This window comes from Gallinula chloropus (assembly GCF_964237585.1).
Source record: "Gallinula chloropus genome assembly, chromosome: 10".
Classification (NCBI taxonomy): domain Eukaryota; kingdom Metazoa; phylum Chordata; class Aves; order Gruiformes; family Rallidae; genus Gallinula; species Gallinula chloropus.
Window position 1 is genome coordinate 3,080,856 of NC_140095.1, and position 21,595 is coordinate 3,102,450.

A 21,595-nucleotide genomic window follows, 5' to 3' on the forward strand; every position below is an offset into this window, starting at 1 on the left:
GATGATAGGCACTACTTGTTTTCAAGTTTACACATTTAAAAGGTAAAGTGTCTATGTTTCATACACACGGTAACAACTTAGTACACTCTCTTAAGTGTAGATGCATGTCTCAGATATGCAGTTTCCCTGGGAATGGTTGAAATTAGAACTTCTTTCTCAGATGCCATTCCATTTGTATCACTAAACTAAAATGGCCATTAAAAAAAAAAGAAAAGAAAAAAAGAAAAAAGAGAGATTGAGGGACAATGAGACAGAAATGATTGTCAAAATCCAATTTGCCTTCACACTTAAAATGCACTTATATTTTGATATGGGGATATGTCCATACTGCAACTGTATGTATGATTTAGCAGATACAACCAAAACTTTATAAAAACAGACCATAGAGTGGGCCAGCAACTAAGGTGTTTTAAAATAACTTTTTGTCCTGAATAGAATTTTTCTAAGTCCCACTTTTGGCTGTACAACCGATTTGAAGAGAAATCCAGTTCTTGCTTCCTGTTTGGCTTTGTTTCTTAGTTCACATAGTAAAGCCAATAGACAATATTGAAGAAGGAAAAAACAACAGGGAAGAATATGCGCGACCACCGATCTATGGCATTCACATCAGTCAAGTCGGGAATGGTAATTTTCAGCTGAGACGCGCGTCTCCGTAGCCTGCTTTTCTTCTGTGCCACGTGCCGCTCCAGGGCGTTGCGGCCAAAGCTGTGCCTGGGTAAGCCAGCTTTCCGGTACTGGATGCTTGACGTGTCATAGGCCAGCATAGTGCTTCTAGGGTCCCCAAGCCCCATCACAGCCTCGGAGGCAGCCATCTCGTTTTTAATTTCAAGTGTGCTCAACAAAATATTTTCATGTGGATCCATCTGTAAAACATAAGGAAGCAGATTTAACAGGAGAGAAAGGAAGCCCGAGCAGTTGCAAACTGAAGCCATGCTGACAAGGGCTAAATCTACCATTACTGATTCACTGGATGTCAGCCTGTCTAAAAGACTTGAAGCATAGCTGTAGCTATATGTATCAGCATTTATTTGTGAACTCCAGGAGCAATGAGGCCAGTATAGTACAATAGTGTGGACAGTATTTCCCTAGACCCCATGTTCAGTGAGCAGAAGCAATACTTGGAAATGGAGTACATGCTCAGCTCCTGAAGGTGGGATTCTGCCTCTGAGTAGGATATCTGGGGTCAGCATTGAGCTTTTGGGAGGTTTTGCAGGGAAATCAAATGTTTTTTCTTCATTCGAACGAGAACTTTTGGTCTGACAAAAACTTCAAGTTTTCACAAGGTCTCCCTGCCTCTGTAAAACCAGGCCCAGAGCTCTGCACAAGGGGATGCAGATTTTCAGTCCTGGTATTCCTTACAGGACTGCTGGTTACCTGGGACAAGGCACCGACACAGTCTAACAGCACCTGCGTGCAAACTCCATTCCTTAGTGCTAATGAATTTCAGAAACACAGTGCATGCTGTGGAGACCTGAACGCTGCAATTTGGAATAAGGAAAACCATATACAGAGTGTAATCACATCAAATGTGCATTGAACAGCTGTTTCAGTGGGTAGTTTTAGCTACTACATATTTTTTAAAGGCATTGCAGTGAAAAAATATTAATGCAACGTTGTACAGAAACCCCTTAGACGATTAAGAGCATTTCAAAGATGAGGGACTAAATTTTACTCTTAGGCAATTTGGAGTAGATCTGAAGTATGGTAGGAGAACTTCCAAATAATCCATTTAGAGAAATCAAATATAAAGTTATTTAGGAAGTTTGATATCTCCTCAGCTTTTCCTCTAAGTATATATATTTTGTATTTTGTGATTACAGAGTATAATTAAAAATCTTTAAAAGCAAAAATAACTAATGAACAGCTAATCAGGTACATTGACTTAAATATGGTAGTGCAGATATACTCCAGGCCAAATTAGAGATGAAGCTTGTCCCAGAGCTTCTTTAAAGAATAACTCGGCCACATTAATTTATCATGGATATAATACACACCACTACTATTAATGAAAGTGCACAAACTGTGGCTTTTGTCTTTTTCTGAACAATAAGAGCACATTAGTCTATTCTGCAATATTTACCTCACGGTGCTCCCCAATATAGTTCTCTCTGTATTTGCCATTATCAACAATGCCCTGTGTAATACCTCACACTGCACAGTGAGAGAACTGGGTTGAAAACAGCTGCTTTTGTGCAGCATATATTGCACAGCGTTACGAACTGGCAAGGCGGATACTCACAAAAGTCCTCTGGACCTACTGAAACACTGCCATTTGAGTGATTACATCTGTTCAAGTGATGCATTAAAAACTGGCATTGCTGAAATGCCAGATTTCCCTCTCTCTTTTCTTTTTGCCCCCTAATCTATGTGAGTTTGCACCCCTCGGGTTTAATTTTATTTTAGTGTTACCTTTAATGTAACGACTCAACGTAAACCAGCCAAAATGATCTATTTTTGCTTGCTCTCCATCAAAGACATATGACATCTTTGAATTTTCTAGTATGTTCTAGTATGTATCTTTTTTGAGAAGCAGTGGAAAAATGGGAAATTTGAGCTGGAACTCAAGGAAAATTCCTTTAAGAACTCTGTAAAGGCAGGAATGTCTGTGTTCTAGTCAGGAAGGCCATCATCCTTCTGTAGTAATACAAACACAAACAAACATATGCAAAAGCTTTCCAATAGATCTATAAAACTGCTCAGGAGAGCTTTTGAACATTTCTGATTAATGAGAGAAGTTCTGGAGAAAATTCTCATGTGATTTTTGGGTAAGACAAAATTGACTGTCATTTTTGTCGTAAGATCTCAGACAAATAATATGACTTTCATCATCCTGAAAATACAAACCATTACAGGCTCTTGACATTCATTGATCCCAAGAATGTCTAAAAACAAATAGGGGAAGTATCTTACAAGAGGGGTGCAAAGTCATTTGGAAACCACATTTTCCATAGTTCCGCATAGCCTTGAGAATAGAAAGAATAGAAAATTTAGTTTCAATGACATCAGGGGAAGTTTGGCATAACATCAACTAATGCAATGGTTTTACCCCTTAGCCCAGAGCCTGGGTTATTTTCACCTTAATGTAGTGCATTCTAAGATACTATCTTTGGAATGATTTTAATGCCAACAAATTTGTTCACATCTTAAATCTTCTTAGCACGAATCTACTTTAAGCATTTTATCCTCCTGATCTGCAGTGATATTAGAAATTTGAGTGCTCTTTACACACTCATACACTTTCTATGCAACACAAATGCAAGAAAAGTTATTTTAAGTCTCCTAGAGGTAGATGCCAACATGTTATAGTGACATGGTCTCACTCCTCCTTTCAGCTATGATTCTTTTGTCATTTCTGTTCTCATTTCAGTAAATTTCTTAGCACAGCAAACTGCTGTAGCTATCTGGTAATCTTGGCAGTAGTTAGTAAGATTAGTGAAGCTGGGCAGAAAAAGCATTTGGCAATATTCTAAACTATCTTCTAGGGCAAAGTGTCTCCTCCTGCACATATCATGCTGTTACCAGTTGGAGCACAGCATATTTCAATATTCCAAGTATTTTTTCAGAAGAGATAATATAAAATACAGCAAAAATTAGTGATGGGCGAACCTTCTAGTGTTCAAGTGGCTTAGAATAGCCAGGTAAGCACTACAAAGTTCAGGTGCTTCTCGAGGCACTAATGTGACCCTGCACCCGGAACAGTGGATTGACCATAACAAGAGCTGCATTTATCTTGGTATTGGTAATTCCCAATCTGAGGAACTCTCAAAATTCCAATCCAGAAGTGCAAATGAAGAAATAAACAAATAAACAACACCGAAAAGCCCCACCCCAAAATAAATTCACCTAACTTTTCAACCTTTGGCAAAATGTTCCTGGTCAGATTAGAGGGAGCTGGGAGTGTTGTTGCCACCAAGCAGGTTCGCCCAACTCTAAACAAAACATGCCTTTGGAACTAAGTGAAGCCTGAGATAGAATGACAATGAATTACATTCATTGTTCACAGCACCGCCCATTCAAAAGGATCCCAAAGCGCTTTACAAGCATCAGAAAGAAGAACCACTTCACTCCCCAGCGAAGCGTGATCACCTCTGAGGCGAAATGTGGTGACTGCCAGTGCCGAACAACACACTGCGCTTTAGTCGAGGGAATGGAGAATGTGTAGCCAATTGGAACTATGGGGTGGGTGAGTGGTGGTGGGGAAATGTTAGGTAAGCAGAACAGTTACAGAAATTGGTATTTGGCCAGATGCTTGGGGTTGAGATGACCACGCTATAAAAAAGTGCCATGGGATCTTTAATGACCACAAGTGGTCAGGACCTGAATTTTAAGTCTCTGAGGATAAAAACATTAGAAAACAATGAAAGATACCTTTGTTGAATACATTTCTGGACAATGATATGTGCCAATTATTCTTCTGTCCTGTAAGTTAATAAAATCAAGACCAGTTTCCTTAGAGATAAGGCAGCTATTATCTTTCATTTAAAATTAAAGCACTCTAGGGTAATAACAGGACAACTAATTAAAAGATATAGGGACCTCCAAGCCAACAATTAGCATAAGTATATTCTGGCTTCAGAGGTGATAGTACTGCCTTGCACTGCTCCTCAAGGTAACATAACGTCGTGATGTAAATGTTTTTTTCCAACTGGTCACGTGACCAAGGAAGATATGATGATATGAAAACAACTGTTAAAATTATTCTGGGGGAAAAGTAAGTGCAAAAGTGGTTTCAAAAGGAGGTGGAAGAAGGTTAAAAAGATCTCTTGGTGCTGAAGGGTTGTTCAACCATAGAACTAGACTCTTTATGGTGAACAGGAGAGTTCAAACTTAATGAAGGAATTCCCAGGGAGAAGGAAGGAAGGTAGGATGTAAAGATGAAGAAAAAGCAGCAGAAAGTATCATGGAAATAAAAGGTGAAAGTGAAAGTGAAGGGGAAATGACCAGAGCTCAGCCACCATGCAAGAATGTGGGGTTTATAAATCAATCTTAAAGGTGGATGACAAAATATACGATGGAAATGATATTTACTTATAGGTCCAGCTCAACTGGAAGACAAGCTGACTCTGGAGCCTTGAAAGAGGCCATGAACCTTTAGATGGCCTCAAACAAAGGGAATACGGAGGAAAGTGTAGAAATGTTACCATTACATATTCCTGCTACCTAGAAACTCCAAAATGATGGCTTTCTTAAGGAATTGCTCTTACACTAGTACATTAGCAACCGTAAAATGCAAGGAAATTACAGCTCCCACACACTTACATACACACATATGTACATTAGGAATCCTCCAAGGATGACCAGATCTCTTAAACTACCAACATGGAGTAAACCACTGTCTTCATGATTATTCTCTACTGTTATCCAAATGTAGCTTTATAGTAGGAAGGAAATTTATACTGATGAATTGAGAAGATAAAATATTGACACTTCTGCTTCCTCATATACTGTTCATTTTCACCTATAATGTTCAATTACAGGCAGGTACTGATGGCTCATTTTATGGCAGAATGGCTCAGAAGTCATGGATAAAATAGAGACAGTAGGGCTAGAATTTCTGATAGAAAAACCTTCTGAAACAAAACAGCTGTAAATTTTACAAAAAAAAGATCCTTTTGCTAAGTTAGGCTGCTGTTAGCCAAAGGCAAAACATGGTCAGCTATAGCTCAAAGGGAGAGCAGAAGCACCCAGTCTGTTATAAAGATTAACATCTGAGATTAGGTCTCAGCATTTATAAATCCTGTGAGCTGATGTTCTTATGAACTGAAGACAGAAATAAAGATCCTATTCACAATGAAGACCAACACGACATACCTAGACATACAGTTTAATTTGTTAGAGATAAAGACCCTGGTATTATCTACAGCATACTTTCCCATCTCTTAGCAGCTGAGCTTTGCTTGGAAAACCAGTAACATTCCATTCCTGACTAGTCACAGTAGCTCTGTCAAAAGTAGGTGAAAGTATGAGGTAGACTTTACATATAATAGGGATCTTCTACCTCATCAGCAAGGTTTGACTTATTGATCATGAACCATTGATCTCTGGGGGCTGCACTGACTACACAAGGTAATGTGTGGAAGGTAGACAGACAGTCCTGTATAAAATGCTGCTAGTTTCACTCTGGAAGAAAAATGAATTAATGAAATGGCATCTGCCTAAAGCTGTACAGACATTTTTGACATGATAAGCAAATCTGTTCATATAAAGCTGTATGAACTCATAAAGCACAAATGCCTAATATTTCAAAACATCCACATGTGAAACAATGTCCTTAAGAATGTAACAACCACTGCATTTCCACTGTCTCCATACAACGGGATTTATCGCCAGCATCGCAGTAACTGTTCATGAAACCATGGTAGCATGCATTGGCTTGGACTGCATTGTACTCCTCAGATTTGGGTCAGGCTGGAAAGCATGCAGTTACAAAATAGTAAAGTTGACTCATGATTTCAGGTTACTTTCTATGGTTTCAGGCCAGAAAATCCAGAGAAACTGCAAATTCAATCAGGATTTTCTTTATGTTCTGGAGGTGTTTAAAGCCTAAAAGTCTAAGCAAAACAACCAAGACACCTGTAAGAATTAAAACAAAGAAAGTGAGAGAAAATGCAAGACCTGGACATGGACCTTTAACACTGCTCTAAGTACTTGAAATTCAATTTCTAGGCATCTAGTTTTAACCCCTCATATATGTGATTTCTTGACCATTATTATTAGCAACCCAAAAGTAACTTAATCATAAGTATTTTGGATTCTGGAGAAACAGTTGAAAGCTTCTGGTTTCTTTCAGCATCAGTTGCTTAGACACAAGGTTCCATACTAAAGACATTGCAGAATAAGTGCCTGCATAAAATGAGAGAGGTTAAAGTATTTTTGGCTTAATTACATTTGAATAGCAATAACAAAATCTAAATCTGTTCAAACTGCTGCACAGGACACAATACTCTCAACCAAAAGCCAACCAGCGAACTAGGTGAAATCAGGACTGCTGATTGAATTATGACACAGAACAGGAGAAGAGGGGAAAAGGCCTACTGATATCTCATGCTCATCTTGAACCTTATGCCAACATCTTTTAAAATATCACAAAAACATCCTCAGGGTTTTTGGAGTAAAGGCTGTAGATCACCCAAGCCAACCAAGAAAGAAAAATAGAGAGTACACTGTGATACTGTAGAAAAAGTTCTTCCTCCATTTCACTTTTGGTCATGATAATTCAGTCCAATGCATTCTCTAGTGAAGTGGAAGGAATAGATTATGTAAGACAGACCTGTAATTTCCATTCTAGTGCAGCAAATAGAGTTAATCATAAACGCCAAAGAGGTACCTGATTCAGGAAATGAACTTGTAAATTTACTTAGCAGATGCATTAATTTAATGTGACTTAAATAAATATTAAGGTTAGTCATGTTTTCAAGTGATTTCCTGTGAATGAGACTTTCAATTTCAATCCAAACCAGGAATATTACATATATACATGAAGAGGAAACAATTTTCTTTCTTTTTTTTTTTTTTTTCCAAAGCTGCAGGAACATATCACACTGTGGAAGTAAACATTAAACACTGATTACAGAGAATTCTAATTGGAAAATCTTTAAATCTGAATAAGCTTCATATTTAAATGATCAATTTAGCTCTCCTCCTATCTAGATATTTCAGGTATGTAATTAATTATTCCTAGAATCACCTTGGTTGGAAGAGACCCTTTAGATCATCGAGTCCATCCATAGCCTATGCATGACTAGTCCACCTCTAGATCGTGTCCTTAAGGACTTCATCTATATGCCTTTTAAATACCTCCAGGGACGGTGACTCCACCATCTCCCTGGGCAACCTGTCCCAATGCTTGACAACCCTTTCAGTAAAGAAATTCTTCCTGGTATCTAACCTAAATCTCCCCTGGTGCAATTTTAAGCCATTAAATCTTTCTCCAGAAGACTGCAAAAACACCACTCAGAACAATTACAATTCTTTGTAAGTGATTCTGTCTTAAAAATGAAAGCTTTCCATGAAAGAAAACTCATTTAGAGGTAAGTGTAAAAAATTTCTCTAGGAGAAATATTGAAAAAAACCTAAAATATAATCTATCAGAACTTCCTGAAAGCATTTTTTTAAAAAGGCAAAATTTGTAAATACTAATATGGAAAAATCAATCTTTGCCTGAAAAGATTGAGAAAGATAAAGAAGGCAATGTATATAGAAGAGCAATTTTAAAAATTTCAAGTTACAATTTTCACTGACAATTTTTTACTACTGAGACATTTAGGAAGAAGCAAAGGCAGATGATTTGGAACAGAAGTGTTCTGAGTACCAATTAACAGCAGCTCTAAATCCTACTGTTTTGCCAAGAAACAAGTTGTTAGGCAGCCCAGATTCTTACTAATACTTCTCTGATTAAGTATTTGTTAAAATATCATCCCATTTATGTACACACACTTAATTCCTTTGGAGATAATACAAAGGATACACATCAGCAAGAATCTACCCCCTAGAAGGTTCTCTCTTCCATCAGTGAACAAGATTTCATCGAACTTCCATTATGGCCACTATCTGTCTCCTATTATGTTGTCTTACAAAATACACCTTAACTCTGTTATACCTAGCAATAAAAATATACTACAGAAGCACAACAATATTGCTTATATAAAAAGTTTCATGAAAGATGAAAAATGCATGGAACATTTGATTATCATTGCAACAGGCAAAATTTCTGAAGTATGATGCATATAGTTGTGGTTTTGAAGCATTCACCAGTCAGTAAACAAAAGGCTGATAATGTTGCTCTTCTACAACAGATTCTGTAAAATACATGGATGTTATTTTTCTTATTTGAGGTCAAATACAATGTGCAAAGCCCTACTTGTCACTGGAGTGGGTGGACTGTGTGGCAGTCTACCAGTGTTTCATCCATCTGACCATGATATACTCACTTGTCAACAGATTTATGCTCGTGACTTTGAGGAAGACCAACAACATAATTCTTGGGCCCAGCCCAAAGATTAATGTGGCTACAGGCAGCATGTGGTCCATGGAAAAACTTTTGGGAGCAGAGAGAGAGGCCAGAGAAAACACTGAAGAGAGACCACAATTAATTCAGCAACCACAAAAAAGATTATTGAGATTTTTCTACGCAAGATCACTGACAAATTTTAATTGCAGATAAAATAACAAGGAATTTCCAACTTTTGACAATGAACTTCTGAATTAAAAAAATAAAAGTATTATGATCATATTCATTGGCAATTTAGAAGCCTGAAATATTTCCAGCTCCACAGCTGTAGGTACTTCAAGGCTCAGAGGACCAGTCAACAGTATTAAAATGAAAATTCTACCTCCTAAAAATTATCAGAAAAATCTAAATCTGTTGGCTGAATTTGAACATTTCTGCATGATTTACACTGATAGTGCACTGTTTTTGGAAGAGTCTAACATTTTGTCACTCATTTTTGAATGAGTGACAAGAATGAAGAAACTTTGTTGCCAAGACATGGTTAGTCATTTCAGATTTGTTTCTAAGTTAATTCCTGTGTATGCAAAATATATCCCAATATTATGTATCATTGCAAGGTTAGTATTATACTTAAATCCATTTTGTGTATGCATTAAATCTAGAGAAAATAAAAACTGGATGATAGTTTTCCTCCTTAAATTTTAGTGGCCTTCTGCGTTTGTAAATTTAAATCAAACTCCAGCTCGATCAAATCAACGTATTATAGTTGTGTAGCAATATATATACACATATAAAATATGGATAGGAGGAGGATTTCAGAACATATTCAAAATGAAGGAAAAAAGACTCTGTGTTTCCAGCAGTAGTGTACAGTTTTCTCCTGACACACATCATTTTATGGAAAAAAGAGAATATATTTTACTAACGTGAACATGGGAAGTGTTTATGTAAAACATGATTAGTTTCAATGTTATAAGGTGCAGTTCAGGAAGGGTGATCTACTCACAATTGAGAAAGCTATTAGTGAGTTAATGAGACTAAATATAGGCTTGTTTTAAAATTGCAAATTATTATATATGCTTCATGATTAAAAAAAAAGAAGAAATAAAAGCTGGAGACATGTCCCATAGCATCTCGCCCTCTACATGGAATTGGCTTTTGGATTTCTCCTCCAGCAGTGTTATCATATACTCTAACAAGCAAAAGACCTTCCATACCACAACTGAAACTTATGTAAAGGCAGTTTTGCTACTCAGAAGTCCCATAGCTAGGAAATATAAAACCTCAGAATACCATCTAGCAAAATGTAAGCCAAAAGCTTCCATTTCTGAAGACCTCCATTTCCTGTTACCTGCAGGAAACTTTGAATATTCCAAGAATACATGGCTGGAAAAAAGCCTAAACAAAACATTCAACCAAAATAATCAGGTGGTTTTGGGCTGTGTGACCCTTACTGTCACATCCCTCAGGCCAGTTCCAAAGGATTAAGTTTCTGACAGCTATATTACCAGAAAGTTGAGTTCATTTTGAGGACATGAGCAAGGTCAGATATGCAGGGCTTCTTCCTTTAAGATGCATTAAGTTTAAGAAGGCTCAGTAAGTTTTTTGGGTGAAGAAAAGTAAATTCAAGTCTTTCACACTTCTATAAAGAGGAATGGAGACATGAGTATGAAAAAGATTTAGCCTTCTACATTTTAATATGACCACATGTCATTACAGATGAATACTTAAAGCTAGCATCTAAGCAGTAAAAAAAGATATATTCATATACAGAGGCATATATGTCTGTATACATACACACACACATATATAAGTTCAGACATAATCCTACCAACCTCCTCCTAATTATCTAAGAAACTAGCTCCTGATGTCAATCTTTATGTCTCAGCATGACTTCTTCGTTACATTTAACATACATATATACAACACACACACTAACACCCTTTATAAAAAGCATATAAGAAAGTGTGCAGTTTTTACATGGACACCCAGTTCATAAACTCCATTACCAATCTTTTGCTCCTCATACTGCTAGACACACTCTTCCTAGGTTGTCTGGGCTATACTGCTCATTAACCTTGCTCTACTTTTATCTTCATGCATGGCAAGCAGTCTCTGTGGCATGCTGCAGAGTAACTGCACTATACCTCTCCTAGGATTTAAAATGTTCCCACTGTTGTGGAAAACAAAAAACCCAAACAATAAGATATTCAGGAAAGAATATTTCTGAAATAAAAATCTTTAGAGTGTGTTCTGATACATTTAATTTATGAGGGTTTTTTTAATAGTGCTGAAAGTATTAACTTGCTTCAATCTAGGTAATCTTACCGTTTAAAGAACAAACAACAAGAAGGATAAAGCATCAAAATTAATAGTTACTAACAGTCTAAAAATCAGCAAAAAATACAGAAAGAGGGATTTGAACTATGTATCATTCTTACCAGCTTGGGATACTATCATTCTGATTATGAAAACACTTCTGCTAAGAATTTTGGATCACCTGAAATCAATTTCCCCTAAATTAAATGTAACAATGCATTCCTAACTGCAAAAACAAATGAAACAGATTGGTTGGTTTAGACACTATAAATAAAGGGATTGACAAACAGTCATCTTCTACGTTATAATAATATTTTTACCACTTAGTTCCACTCTATGTACACAGGCCAGTGACCTCCAGATTCATGAGCACAGCTAGGCTACATCCCCTTGCACACACCATTTAGAGTTACAACTTATTTTCTGGATAGAAACTGGCTGACTCATGGCCATTCAATAAAGCCTTGTCAAAGTCTTTAGAGCTGATCTGCTTTGGGAAATCAATTCACCAAATTCACTAGCCACACACACCTTCTGGACTGCAGCTACATACATTTCTTCTCTCTCGCTTTACATCATTCCCCTTTTTTGTGCCTTATTTGCCCACAAACTGAAATAATTATAGAAACTGCATTAATGGATTCATTTTTGCAACCAAAAGTGTATTTAATTCAGGGTCACTGGTGAATGGCATGTTTGTAGATGCACTACAAAAGCAAAAGGGTTATTGTGCTTTAAACAAATGGAGTGTACGCACACTGTTCTTACATTAATTAAACATGGCATTCCAAGGAGCACGGCTGCAGAAAGAAAAACTCATGCAGTTGACTTGACCTTTATTCAGATGTCATGTGCAATACCACTATGGATCGTGGAAATAAAAATCACCTTCTGACTGCCTCTGCAAAGCGCTGCGGGCTAAAACTGGAACTTCCTCAAATTTCACTCCTATCAAAGCTCAGGTCTGAAAAAAAACAGGAAGAGGCTGGCTGAGCAGTCTGGGAATTGCTGCTGTTTTATATGTTCCCTAATAACACATGAATGTAAATTTAAGAGAAAGGTTCAGCCTTTATAATCCACACCTAATTTTATTACATCTCCTCCAGTAAACCTCTGTGCAAGGGATACCTTCTGACCCTGAATCAAGAATGAGTCCTCATGCAGTTTTACCTGTACTGCAAACAAAAGGCAAACTCCTTGGAGGGGAAAGGAAGAGGATGAATGCTTCCACTGAAATCTCGACAGTGGCAGCATTACCTTCAGCAACACAGAGCAGTGAGGATCTGATATTTTAGGCTGAAATTTAAGTGCTTCATGTTACCTTAGTGTTTAATACCCTGTTCAGTTTATTAACCAAGTCTGTGCACGCAGCCATTCTAAAATTCTTTTTTTCCAAAAGCTTTTACATCCTTCTGCTTAGTCATGTTTTATACTAAAAGTATCTCTAAGTAATAAACACTGACTAGTTTTAGGTACCTTTGTGATAATTCTTCCTCACTAGAGCTGCATTTATGTGATTTCTTCAGATAGGAATGAACAAACACTGTGGTGAACTGAAAAGGCCAGAGGCAAGCCAGCAGTAAATCAGGGGCGAAATAAAGGTATTAGAGCTAATGAGCATTACTTTGGAGCAAGGTGTATTATCTCAGGCCTGAAGCCCTGCTAATGCATCTTTACACCTCAGTGTGAAAATGGAGATCGACCCTCTCTATTTGCAGTGCACTGAAATGCTATCACATGTTGGCCTGTAAATGGGTGGTGTGTGTGTGTGGCTGCATATACATCAATAGAATCTTAGAATCAGACTGGTCTGGGTTGGAAGGGACCCCAAGGGTCACAGAGTTCCAACCCCCCTGCCACAGGCTGGGCCACCAACCTCCAGGCCTGGAGCTACACAAGGTTGCCCAGAGCTCCATCCAACCTGGCCTTGAACGCCCCCAGGGATGGGGCATCCACCACCTCTCTGGGCAGCCCATTCCAGCCCCTCACCACTCACTCAGTAAGAACTTCCCTCTAATATCTAAACCTTCCCTCCTTTAGCTGCAATCCACCCCCCTTGTCCTGCCATTGTCTAGCCTTTTAAATAGTTGATACCCCTCATGTTTATATGCTCCCTTCAGCATTCATATCAGCTCATGTTAACACACTCCTCCATCTAATGCCACCCCTCTCTCAAAAGAGAGACATCTATGGATATGACAGTGAAAAAAGCACATGGGCCTTCTGTGTTATTCACCAGTAAAGCAGCGAAAGTAAGTTTGGAAGCTGTAGTGGGAAGTGCCGGGGGCAAAGCAATGCCCAAGCTGGCTCTATGCTGTTTCATTGTGTACAACTGCAACGGATGGCATTGTTGGCCCAACAAAACAGACAATAATCAGTCCCTGTGTTTGGAAAGCACACACATGTTAGCTAGAGGTACCAAAAATGGGCACCTGGAGAAGGAGGAGCAGGGTTTGCTCACTAGATTGTACAATAGCCAGGAACTGCCCATGCTTGCTCAGTTGCACAGGTGAAAGAATTAAGTGCAACCACTTGGAAAACATGTAATTACGTGGTCTTGTTTGTCTTAAACCTCTGACAATACAGTGGAATTGTCTGAAAATTAATACTCTGAGAACTATTCATCTTTTCAGGTTAAACTTGTTCCAACTCTTCGTGAAAAAGGTGTAGGGGAAATGCTCAGCAGCTGAGACCACTTGAACAGGAAGATAGTTACCACATTAGGTGCATCTGAGGGCAGGGTAAGCTTCACTTCGTTCTTTCCACCTCATCTCCCTTAGCAACTGCATATTAATTTGGATAAAACAACGGTGGGTCAGGAGGACAATAAATTGCAAAGATACCTATATTTGTTTAAAACTTTTTAACTTGCTAAGCCCTACAGTCATTCTTCAAGAGAACATTTCTATTGTGATTCAAATTTATTATTATGCTGTTTAATCTCATTAACATACTAAAGCTCCATGTTTTCTACTTGGTACCCAAATTTCTCACAGAGAAACGTCTGACAGTTTCACTTCTTTGTGACTTGGCACTGTAACAGCAACGCTCTGTACCTTTCAGGCTCGCTGACTGAATACCTTACGTAATACAAAGACTACTGAATAAAGAATTACTCATTGTTTTAAAAATACACTCAGTATATTTAAAAAAAAGTCTTTGTGTTCAGAAAAAGCCCTTATCTAAACATACAGAGGTTAGCAATGTCAGTTCACATTTATTTAAAAAAAAAGTGACTGAATAAATCTGTATAAACAGTTTTATGAAGTGTTGCATAATATGCTGACATTTTTTCCCTCTTTTCCAGAGGGAAATTGCTTTATTAATGCTCACAATAACAGCAGCATGACTGCAAAATTAGAGGTAGAGTTTTATTTATGTGAATTATGTTTCAGGTATATAGCCTGTACACTTCCAGCATCTCTCTGCGCTTTAAGCTCGGTTTGGAATGTGTAGGCTTGAAGTATGACTGCGATTGCATGTCTTCTAAAAGCACACCCACTGACGTATTTACTTCATGCAAAACATAACACCACTTCTGTGAAGTGGCAAATCAAATGACTTTGAAATAATACAACAAACAAATTTTATAGAAGAAAATGTTAATTTGCAATAATTAGCTGTTCTAAACTTAGATGATCTACCTACAAAAAGAAAGATAATTTAGAACTAAGTTAAATACTACCTGCATAAAAAGCATGTAAGAATGAGAGATACAGGACTAGAAATGGAAGGCAAGATGCACCAACTCATGTGGTAATGCCTCTATATAAGGTTTGATATCTGGGTTGAAAAAGTATAGCATGCTGTTTGTACCCAATATCCTTGTAAGGAAACCGTAGTGACGGGTAAGAAAAGACTGACAAGGTGCTCCATCAAGAGATGGATCTGTGGCTCTCTTAATAAGAGCCTCGATATAGGAACTGATACCAATACTCACAGCGAGTATCACCTGTGCTGCCTGACACACTTCCAGTCCCTGCTGCTTTGGAAGAGGCTGGGATACAGCTGCTTTTCCATTATAATCACCCCTTGTAAAATGTACAGCTGGCAAGAAGCACTTCTTTACAGTGGAAGAAGATCAGCCATTCATTCAGCCCAGCACACTTAACCATGGTCTTTACAGTCACAGTTCTGGTTTCCATTAAATTATACATAGCTGTAACAGAGATAGTCTGTTCTATGCAGAAGAACATATACACAGGTATCACTGACAGTGAAAAGCATTTTCACCTTACTTACAGCTGCAGAGAAGTAATTAATGTATGTAGTACAGATCAGATGAGTTAGATAAGCAACTATGGAAAAATCAGCAATGAATCCAAAAGATGTAACAATGGCACAGGCAGCAAGTTGACTGGGAATTTAGAAACACAGGAAGATAAACTGAAAGTACAAAGCCTGGGAGGTGATCAGACTGCAAATTCTGGATGCATCAGACACATCACAGTCATCAGCAAGTCCATCTAAGCCACAGTTCCAAACCAGAAATATCCAAGATATAATTACTGTATCTAACACAGCAAGAGAAAATTTAAAGATTAATCAGAAATACATCAGCTACTGGATTCTGGAAGAAACTTATGGAGACTAAATCAGTACTGAAAGACCACCAAGAAGCTCATTATTTGAACTGTGATAACAGAAATCAAGTATGTTAAAATGGTTGAGGAAAATTATTAGAAAATTATAATTACATCAGAAATTATTCACAGTTGTACCGGGACTTACACTGAGATCCTGGTTAGGCTAATCATCTCCTTGAAGACAAAGCCAGGCTTCATAAAGGAGAAAACTGGAAGGGTTATAGCACAGTAGCTTGTTCCTCTCCCCTGACCCCTTCTATCCCAAAAGGAAACAGAAACCAAAACTACAATTAAAAGAAAAGCTTCGTAAGGCTTATAGACCAAATCTTTCCAAACTATTTCCATGTAATTACAGAATTAATGGATGAAAATCATGGATTTCAGTCAAGCCTTTGACAGCTTATCTTAAAACTGAAGAGATATATCCCAGATACATGTACAATTGCCTACAGGAAGACAGCCAGCTGAATGATATTGTGAAGCCAGAGGTTAGAATTTGGCCCTCTGTTTAAAAGATTTGTTAATCATCTGGGAAGAAATATATATTAGAGTACTGCCCTGAGACTAAAGAAAAGGTAGCATGAAATGTGCCTACAAAGGCTCAGAGGGATGCTGTTGACTGTCAACATTCCTATTGAGAAAAGAGAAATCCACAGACTATAACTGCGTAACAGTGGCTTACCGTGTGCATTCATCATACTCTATGAAACATTTTAGATCTTTAAGCAGAAACACAACACTTCCAGTTTACTTATCCATACAGCTACACTTGCAGCACTATGTCATTCAGAAGAGAAGAGATTCAAGAACTTGAGACTATAAAGATAATTAAAGCCTTTGAAGAAATAACATTGAGATAAGACAGATAGGCTTGAAAAGAGAGGTGAAGAAGTGTTGTGAATGCTATCTCCAATAAATCAAAAAACGTCTAATGTAAGAAGAAAGTCAATGATTTATCTGTAAGCAACAATACCACTGTTTACAGACAGAACAAATAGCCTTGACAAAGGCGAAAGATGATGAGTTAGCCTAAAGAATAAACTGTTGAATGCAGTTTGAGATGCACAGCCATTTTAACCTAAAGCCACTGCAGTGAAAACTGAGCACATCCAATGCACATTAACAAGTCTGTGATAATGGATCTGCTGGCAATCCAGTCTGAATCCTCCTTGAGTTTTACATCTGTTAAAATCATGGAGAAATTTATTACTCAGGTTGAAGAATCCAAGAAGCAAATCAAGATACAGGCCCAATCCCTGCCCTTCTTTTCCCTTACTCCATACCAAAGCCAACAGTCTTTGAAAGGAAGGGACCATATGAAGGTACAATATTCCATGATTATTCAGACTAGATCTATAAGAAAGACATTTTTCTACAAGGGTAGTGAAACACTGCAACAGAGAGCTGGTAGATGCTCCATCCCTGGAAACTTTCAAGGTGAGGGTGGATAAAGCACTGAGCAACCTGATCTAGTTGAAGATGTCCCTGCTCATTGCAAGGTGGTTGGACCTTTAAAGGTCCTTTCCAATCCAAGCTATTCTACGATTCAAAAAAACCCCAACAAACCCAAAACAAAACCCACCACATTTGTCATGGAACATGAATACAATATGAAATTTAAAAAAAGATTTGGCCACAGTTTCATCTGAAATAGTGCAGGGGAAGCTCAGCAGACAGCCTGGTGTCCACTCAAATGGAAAAAACAGGACATTGTCCTCCGAAGTCACCAAATCTCCAAGGAATTACACTGTATTCAGTAGATATTACAGTCATGGAAGAACTGCTTCTGTTGTGCTTCTATTCTTCTGAATAACACTGAGTAAAAATAGAGAGACTAACAATTTCTGTGCCTGCTTTGGAAACTTCATACCAGAGAATTCAACAGCATAAAGGGAGTATGTATTAACTTCTACTTTGATTTTGCAAGTAGTTGTGGATGGAAGGACTAATCAGCACCTCTCTCAGCACATTCTGTTGTTCAGAAAAATTCTAATAGGCTGTTACAAAAAATGGTGTTGGAATCTGAAGAAACCTATTACAGATTTGCTGGTCTGTAAGTGTACAAACAAAGATGCTGCACTATAAGCAGCAGTTCCAATAACTATATTTCTGCCTTCTTAACTATGTCTCTGCTGAATGCAGTACAGAAGTTTTCATCCTCATGTTTTGGGGCTTATTACTCATGACATTAATCTTTTCTCACATATTATCTGAAGTTACAAACGAAAATTTACTGTATTCCATGTAGTGATACAAGAGGAATCTAGTAATATCACAAACACAGCATCATCCTTGGTAAAATTAGTCCTTCGATGCTGGATCTTAATTAGAGATGGAGTGCTCATTTGGTCCTGTTTCTAAAACATTTGAGATTTCATAAAAACCTGCATCTAAACAAAATCCAGCAGTTCAGATCCATTTCTGGTTCTTGTGCATAGAAATAATTATATAATATTTGGCCCCCTTTCATAGATAAAATATTCAGGTCCATTAAATATGAATCTGTTTTCTCGCTGCTGGTCAAACAGCAAGAACAGCTGTCAGCTCCTTTCCTCCTCCCCAGAGCAATCTATGCGCAGTAGGACAGTGCTCTCTGATCACTACTCTGTTCTGATCCTCTCCTATTTGATTCTCTATCTATTGCTTAAGGGATTGCAAACCTGATTATCAGATCAGAGTGGATACCAGAGCAGAACTGACACAGACTATGAACCATACTGGCTTGGTATATTAAGCAAAAGGCTCAGTATAAAAATAAATAACGTGAAGTTGTTCCCAGTATACTTTGTGTTAATCCTGTAGGCTGGTGAATTTCTGCAAGTTACTGGAATTAATTTCCTCTGCTTACTGGATTGGATTAGTACACCAGTTAGTGCTTTCAAATTCCAGTTAGTGATGAGCAATTTGCTACTATGGTTTGGCTATTCTGAAAGATCTACTAGATGAATACAAATAGAGAATATATCACAAGTGAAACAGCATAGAAAAATATATCCCCAGCTAGTGATGACACTGACTCCTATAGCCCTTAATTTTCCATTGGTGTTAGAGGAAAGACTTCAGCTAGACACATGCCTAGTCTCAAAATTTCCTACAGGGTTTCTTAGTCAATAGCTTTGATTGTTTAAAGGGAAACTGATTTTTAGAAAACAAACTTGAAAAATTAAATAAAAGCTTGGAACTTTTTTCACATTACTGAGAAATCACCAATAGTAAGAAAAAGATTTTACTACAGTCTATGTGAGCTTCAGAATGTTAAAAGGTGATGTAAAAGATACCGTAACATCAACTTTAATCCAATCATTATGCCCTTGCATTCACTCATTAAAACATGTTTATCACAAATTAAAAACAAATATGAATTAATTGGTGAGATCTGAGCCATGGAAATATAATTCTCCATCAGAAAAGACTATAATGTAGATGATAAAGTGTTCTATGCTACCAACATGCGATGGGTTTTCGTTGTTCAAGAAACAATGGAACAAAATGTTCTGTCTGCAGGCAAACTACTGAGTGTGGAAGTTCTGAACAAACATGAAAAATGTTAGTACCAGAGCTGTATGAAACTTCTGTTTCCAACTCACAAGTAAGCCCCCTTTTTTTATGATTTAGATTTTTTTTATTATTATCATTTTTATTTCTCCCCTCCCCTTGGTGTATCATATTGAATTAAAAATTCAACAAGCTTCCTATGCCAAGCCCTCTCCCCCCAAAACTCCTTTATTTAACTTGGAAGTTTCTACATCTCACACTGAGCACATTTTAGCATTCAGCCCAGATTTGCCACTGTGTGAAACTTGTCCAAAATGGTCCAAGTGAAAAATGACAAGTGCTTTATGATAAGTGCTCCATTTTCATTAAGCATAATGAATACTTCTTCCAAAAGTGTGTATCTTAGCAAATGTATTTTCTGTCACAATTCTCCATCCCCAGGGGACCATTTTCAGATTCAAAATTAAGTGCACAGCAAGTTGGTGCTTTATTTTTGAGCAGTTTCTCATTTAGTCAACAATATCCTGGGCCATTATGTGCTGAAAATATGCAAACCTTTCAAGCTTTAAACACTTCTGTAGCAAATATTTCTTATCCAGGTCATCTGAAAGTTTTATGAAGATAGGCTAAATTTGGGGTTTATTTCCAACATTCCATACAGCTCTTACTAGAATACAGCCATCATTTTGGATTTGTTCCTTTGGAAACAGATTAGACACATTTAACTCTGCATCCTGACTGAGAAAACATCTCACTGGGAAGTTTATCCGAGCGCATGGTTAAGGAAAAAGTCATTTGGTTATCCAAGCTAGAGGGCAGCATTCACTGCCGAGGTGGCTAAGTACACTGCTTTGCAGAGCTAAGACAAGATCATAATAATCCCACTCCACTCATTTTCTACAAGAAATTACATTTTAAAGCTCTGTCTGGCAGAAGTGAAAATCTGCCTTCCCGAGGCAATGCTAAAAATATCTCCCTGCTTCAATTTACCTTATTGACATCCATTCGCAACTTCTCATTGTTGGCACTGGCAGCCTTTTCTGCCGCTTTCTTTTGGCGCTGAGGTCCCCTGCCAAAGAAGATGTAGTTGACCAATGCATACTCCAGCAGAGCCATGAAAACGAAGACAAAACATCCCATAAGGTACATATCAATGGCTTTCACGTATGGAATTTTGGGAAGAGTCTCTCGAAGATGGGTGTTAATCGTTGTCATTGTGAGCACAGTTGTGATTCCTGGAAAAAAGAATTGACAAACCTATTGACTGAATTCATTTCCATTTTCTAGCACAAATGTTAAAGCTGAAAAATTCTAGATATTTTTCCCCATGGTTAAAGAAAACCCTCTCCTAACCTCTGTCCATATTCCTTATCTCTGTCCTGAAAGTTTTGTACAGCTAAGACAGATCTGCAATAAATCGCCCTCGATCAATCAAACAACAGTTGGGTTCTATGAGTGTGTTTTTAATCAGCTGAACTGTAACCTTCTCTAGTGAGTCTCAATTTTAAATTACCAGCCTAGGGTCACAGTTATCTTGCTTGCCTTCAGTATTTTCAGGATGTCTTCAGTCTTGAATTCTTACAGGAAAATGCTATGCAGAAAGGCTTGGTCATACTCAGACAGTATTCTATAAAGTTCAAATGTCAAATTCTCAATTGCATCTTTTATGGTGATTTACTTATTTTATCTATATGAGAGCAGTACTGGCAGGAATCTGATTTACAGAAATTTGTCTGATTTACACAAAATTTGGCAACTGATACTCATTTATTTTTGTAACATGCTTGGATCCTCTGATGAGGTGCAAAGTATAAACAAACACACATGGGATTACTGATGAGATACAAGAGTACTCTAGAGATTAATTAGGGAAATAATTTTGCTTTCAGAATGTAAGGTAATGCTACGGGAAAAAACCCTCATCTTTAGGAGAAGTTAGCCACACAGCACTAGTAAAATTTTATTTAATTCATACCTGAAAGGAAACACAATTTATAATCCATAACAGTGCTGAACATATATGCTGGACTGCCATGGGCAAAAGCAAACTAAATGCATTCTCTTTGGAGAAAAACAAGCAGTAAAACAACAATAGAAAATGTTGAGACAACTAGGCTAATTCTGGTTACAATGATTATACAGTTAGTTAATTCAGACATGAAATCACTTTAATTTTTATTTAAATTGTGATGGTTTAAATGCTGATTCAAGTAATACAAAGCTTAACAAGCCAGACATAAAATGA

General features: G+C 37.5%; 1 protein-coding gene across 2 annotated transcripts in view; it reads right to left on the bottom strand.

Moving 5' to 3' along the window:
• Positions 1-515: 515 nt before the first annotated feature.
• Positions 516-21,595, bottom strand: part of GABRB2 (gamma-aminobutyric acid type A receptor subunit beta2) — a gene marked incomplete at both ends in the record, with an annotated part of 157,496 nt that continues 136,416 nt past the window's right edge. The window contains 3 exons of one of the 2 annotated variants that reach the window (XM_084268731.1): positions 516-863; positions 4,369-4,419; positions 20,341-20,585. In XM_084268731.1, the coding sequence (XP_084124857.1) occupies positions 516-863; positions 4,369-4,419; positions 20,341-20,585 (644 nt within the window). The remainder of the gene's footprint in view (positions 864-4,368; positions 4,420-20,340; positions 20,586-21,595) is intronic. The other variant, XM_084268732.1, reaches the window with a different exon arrangement.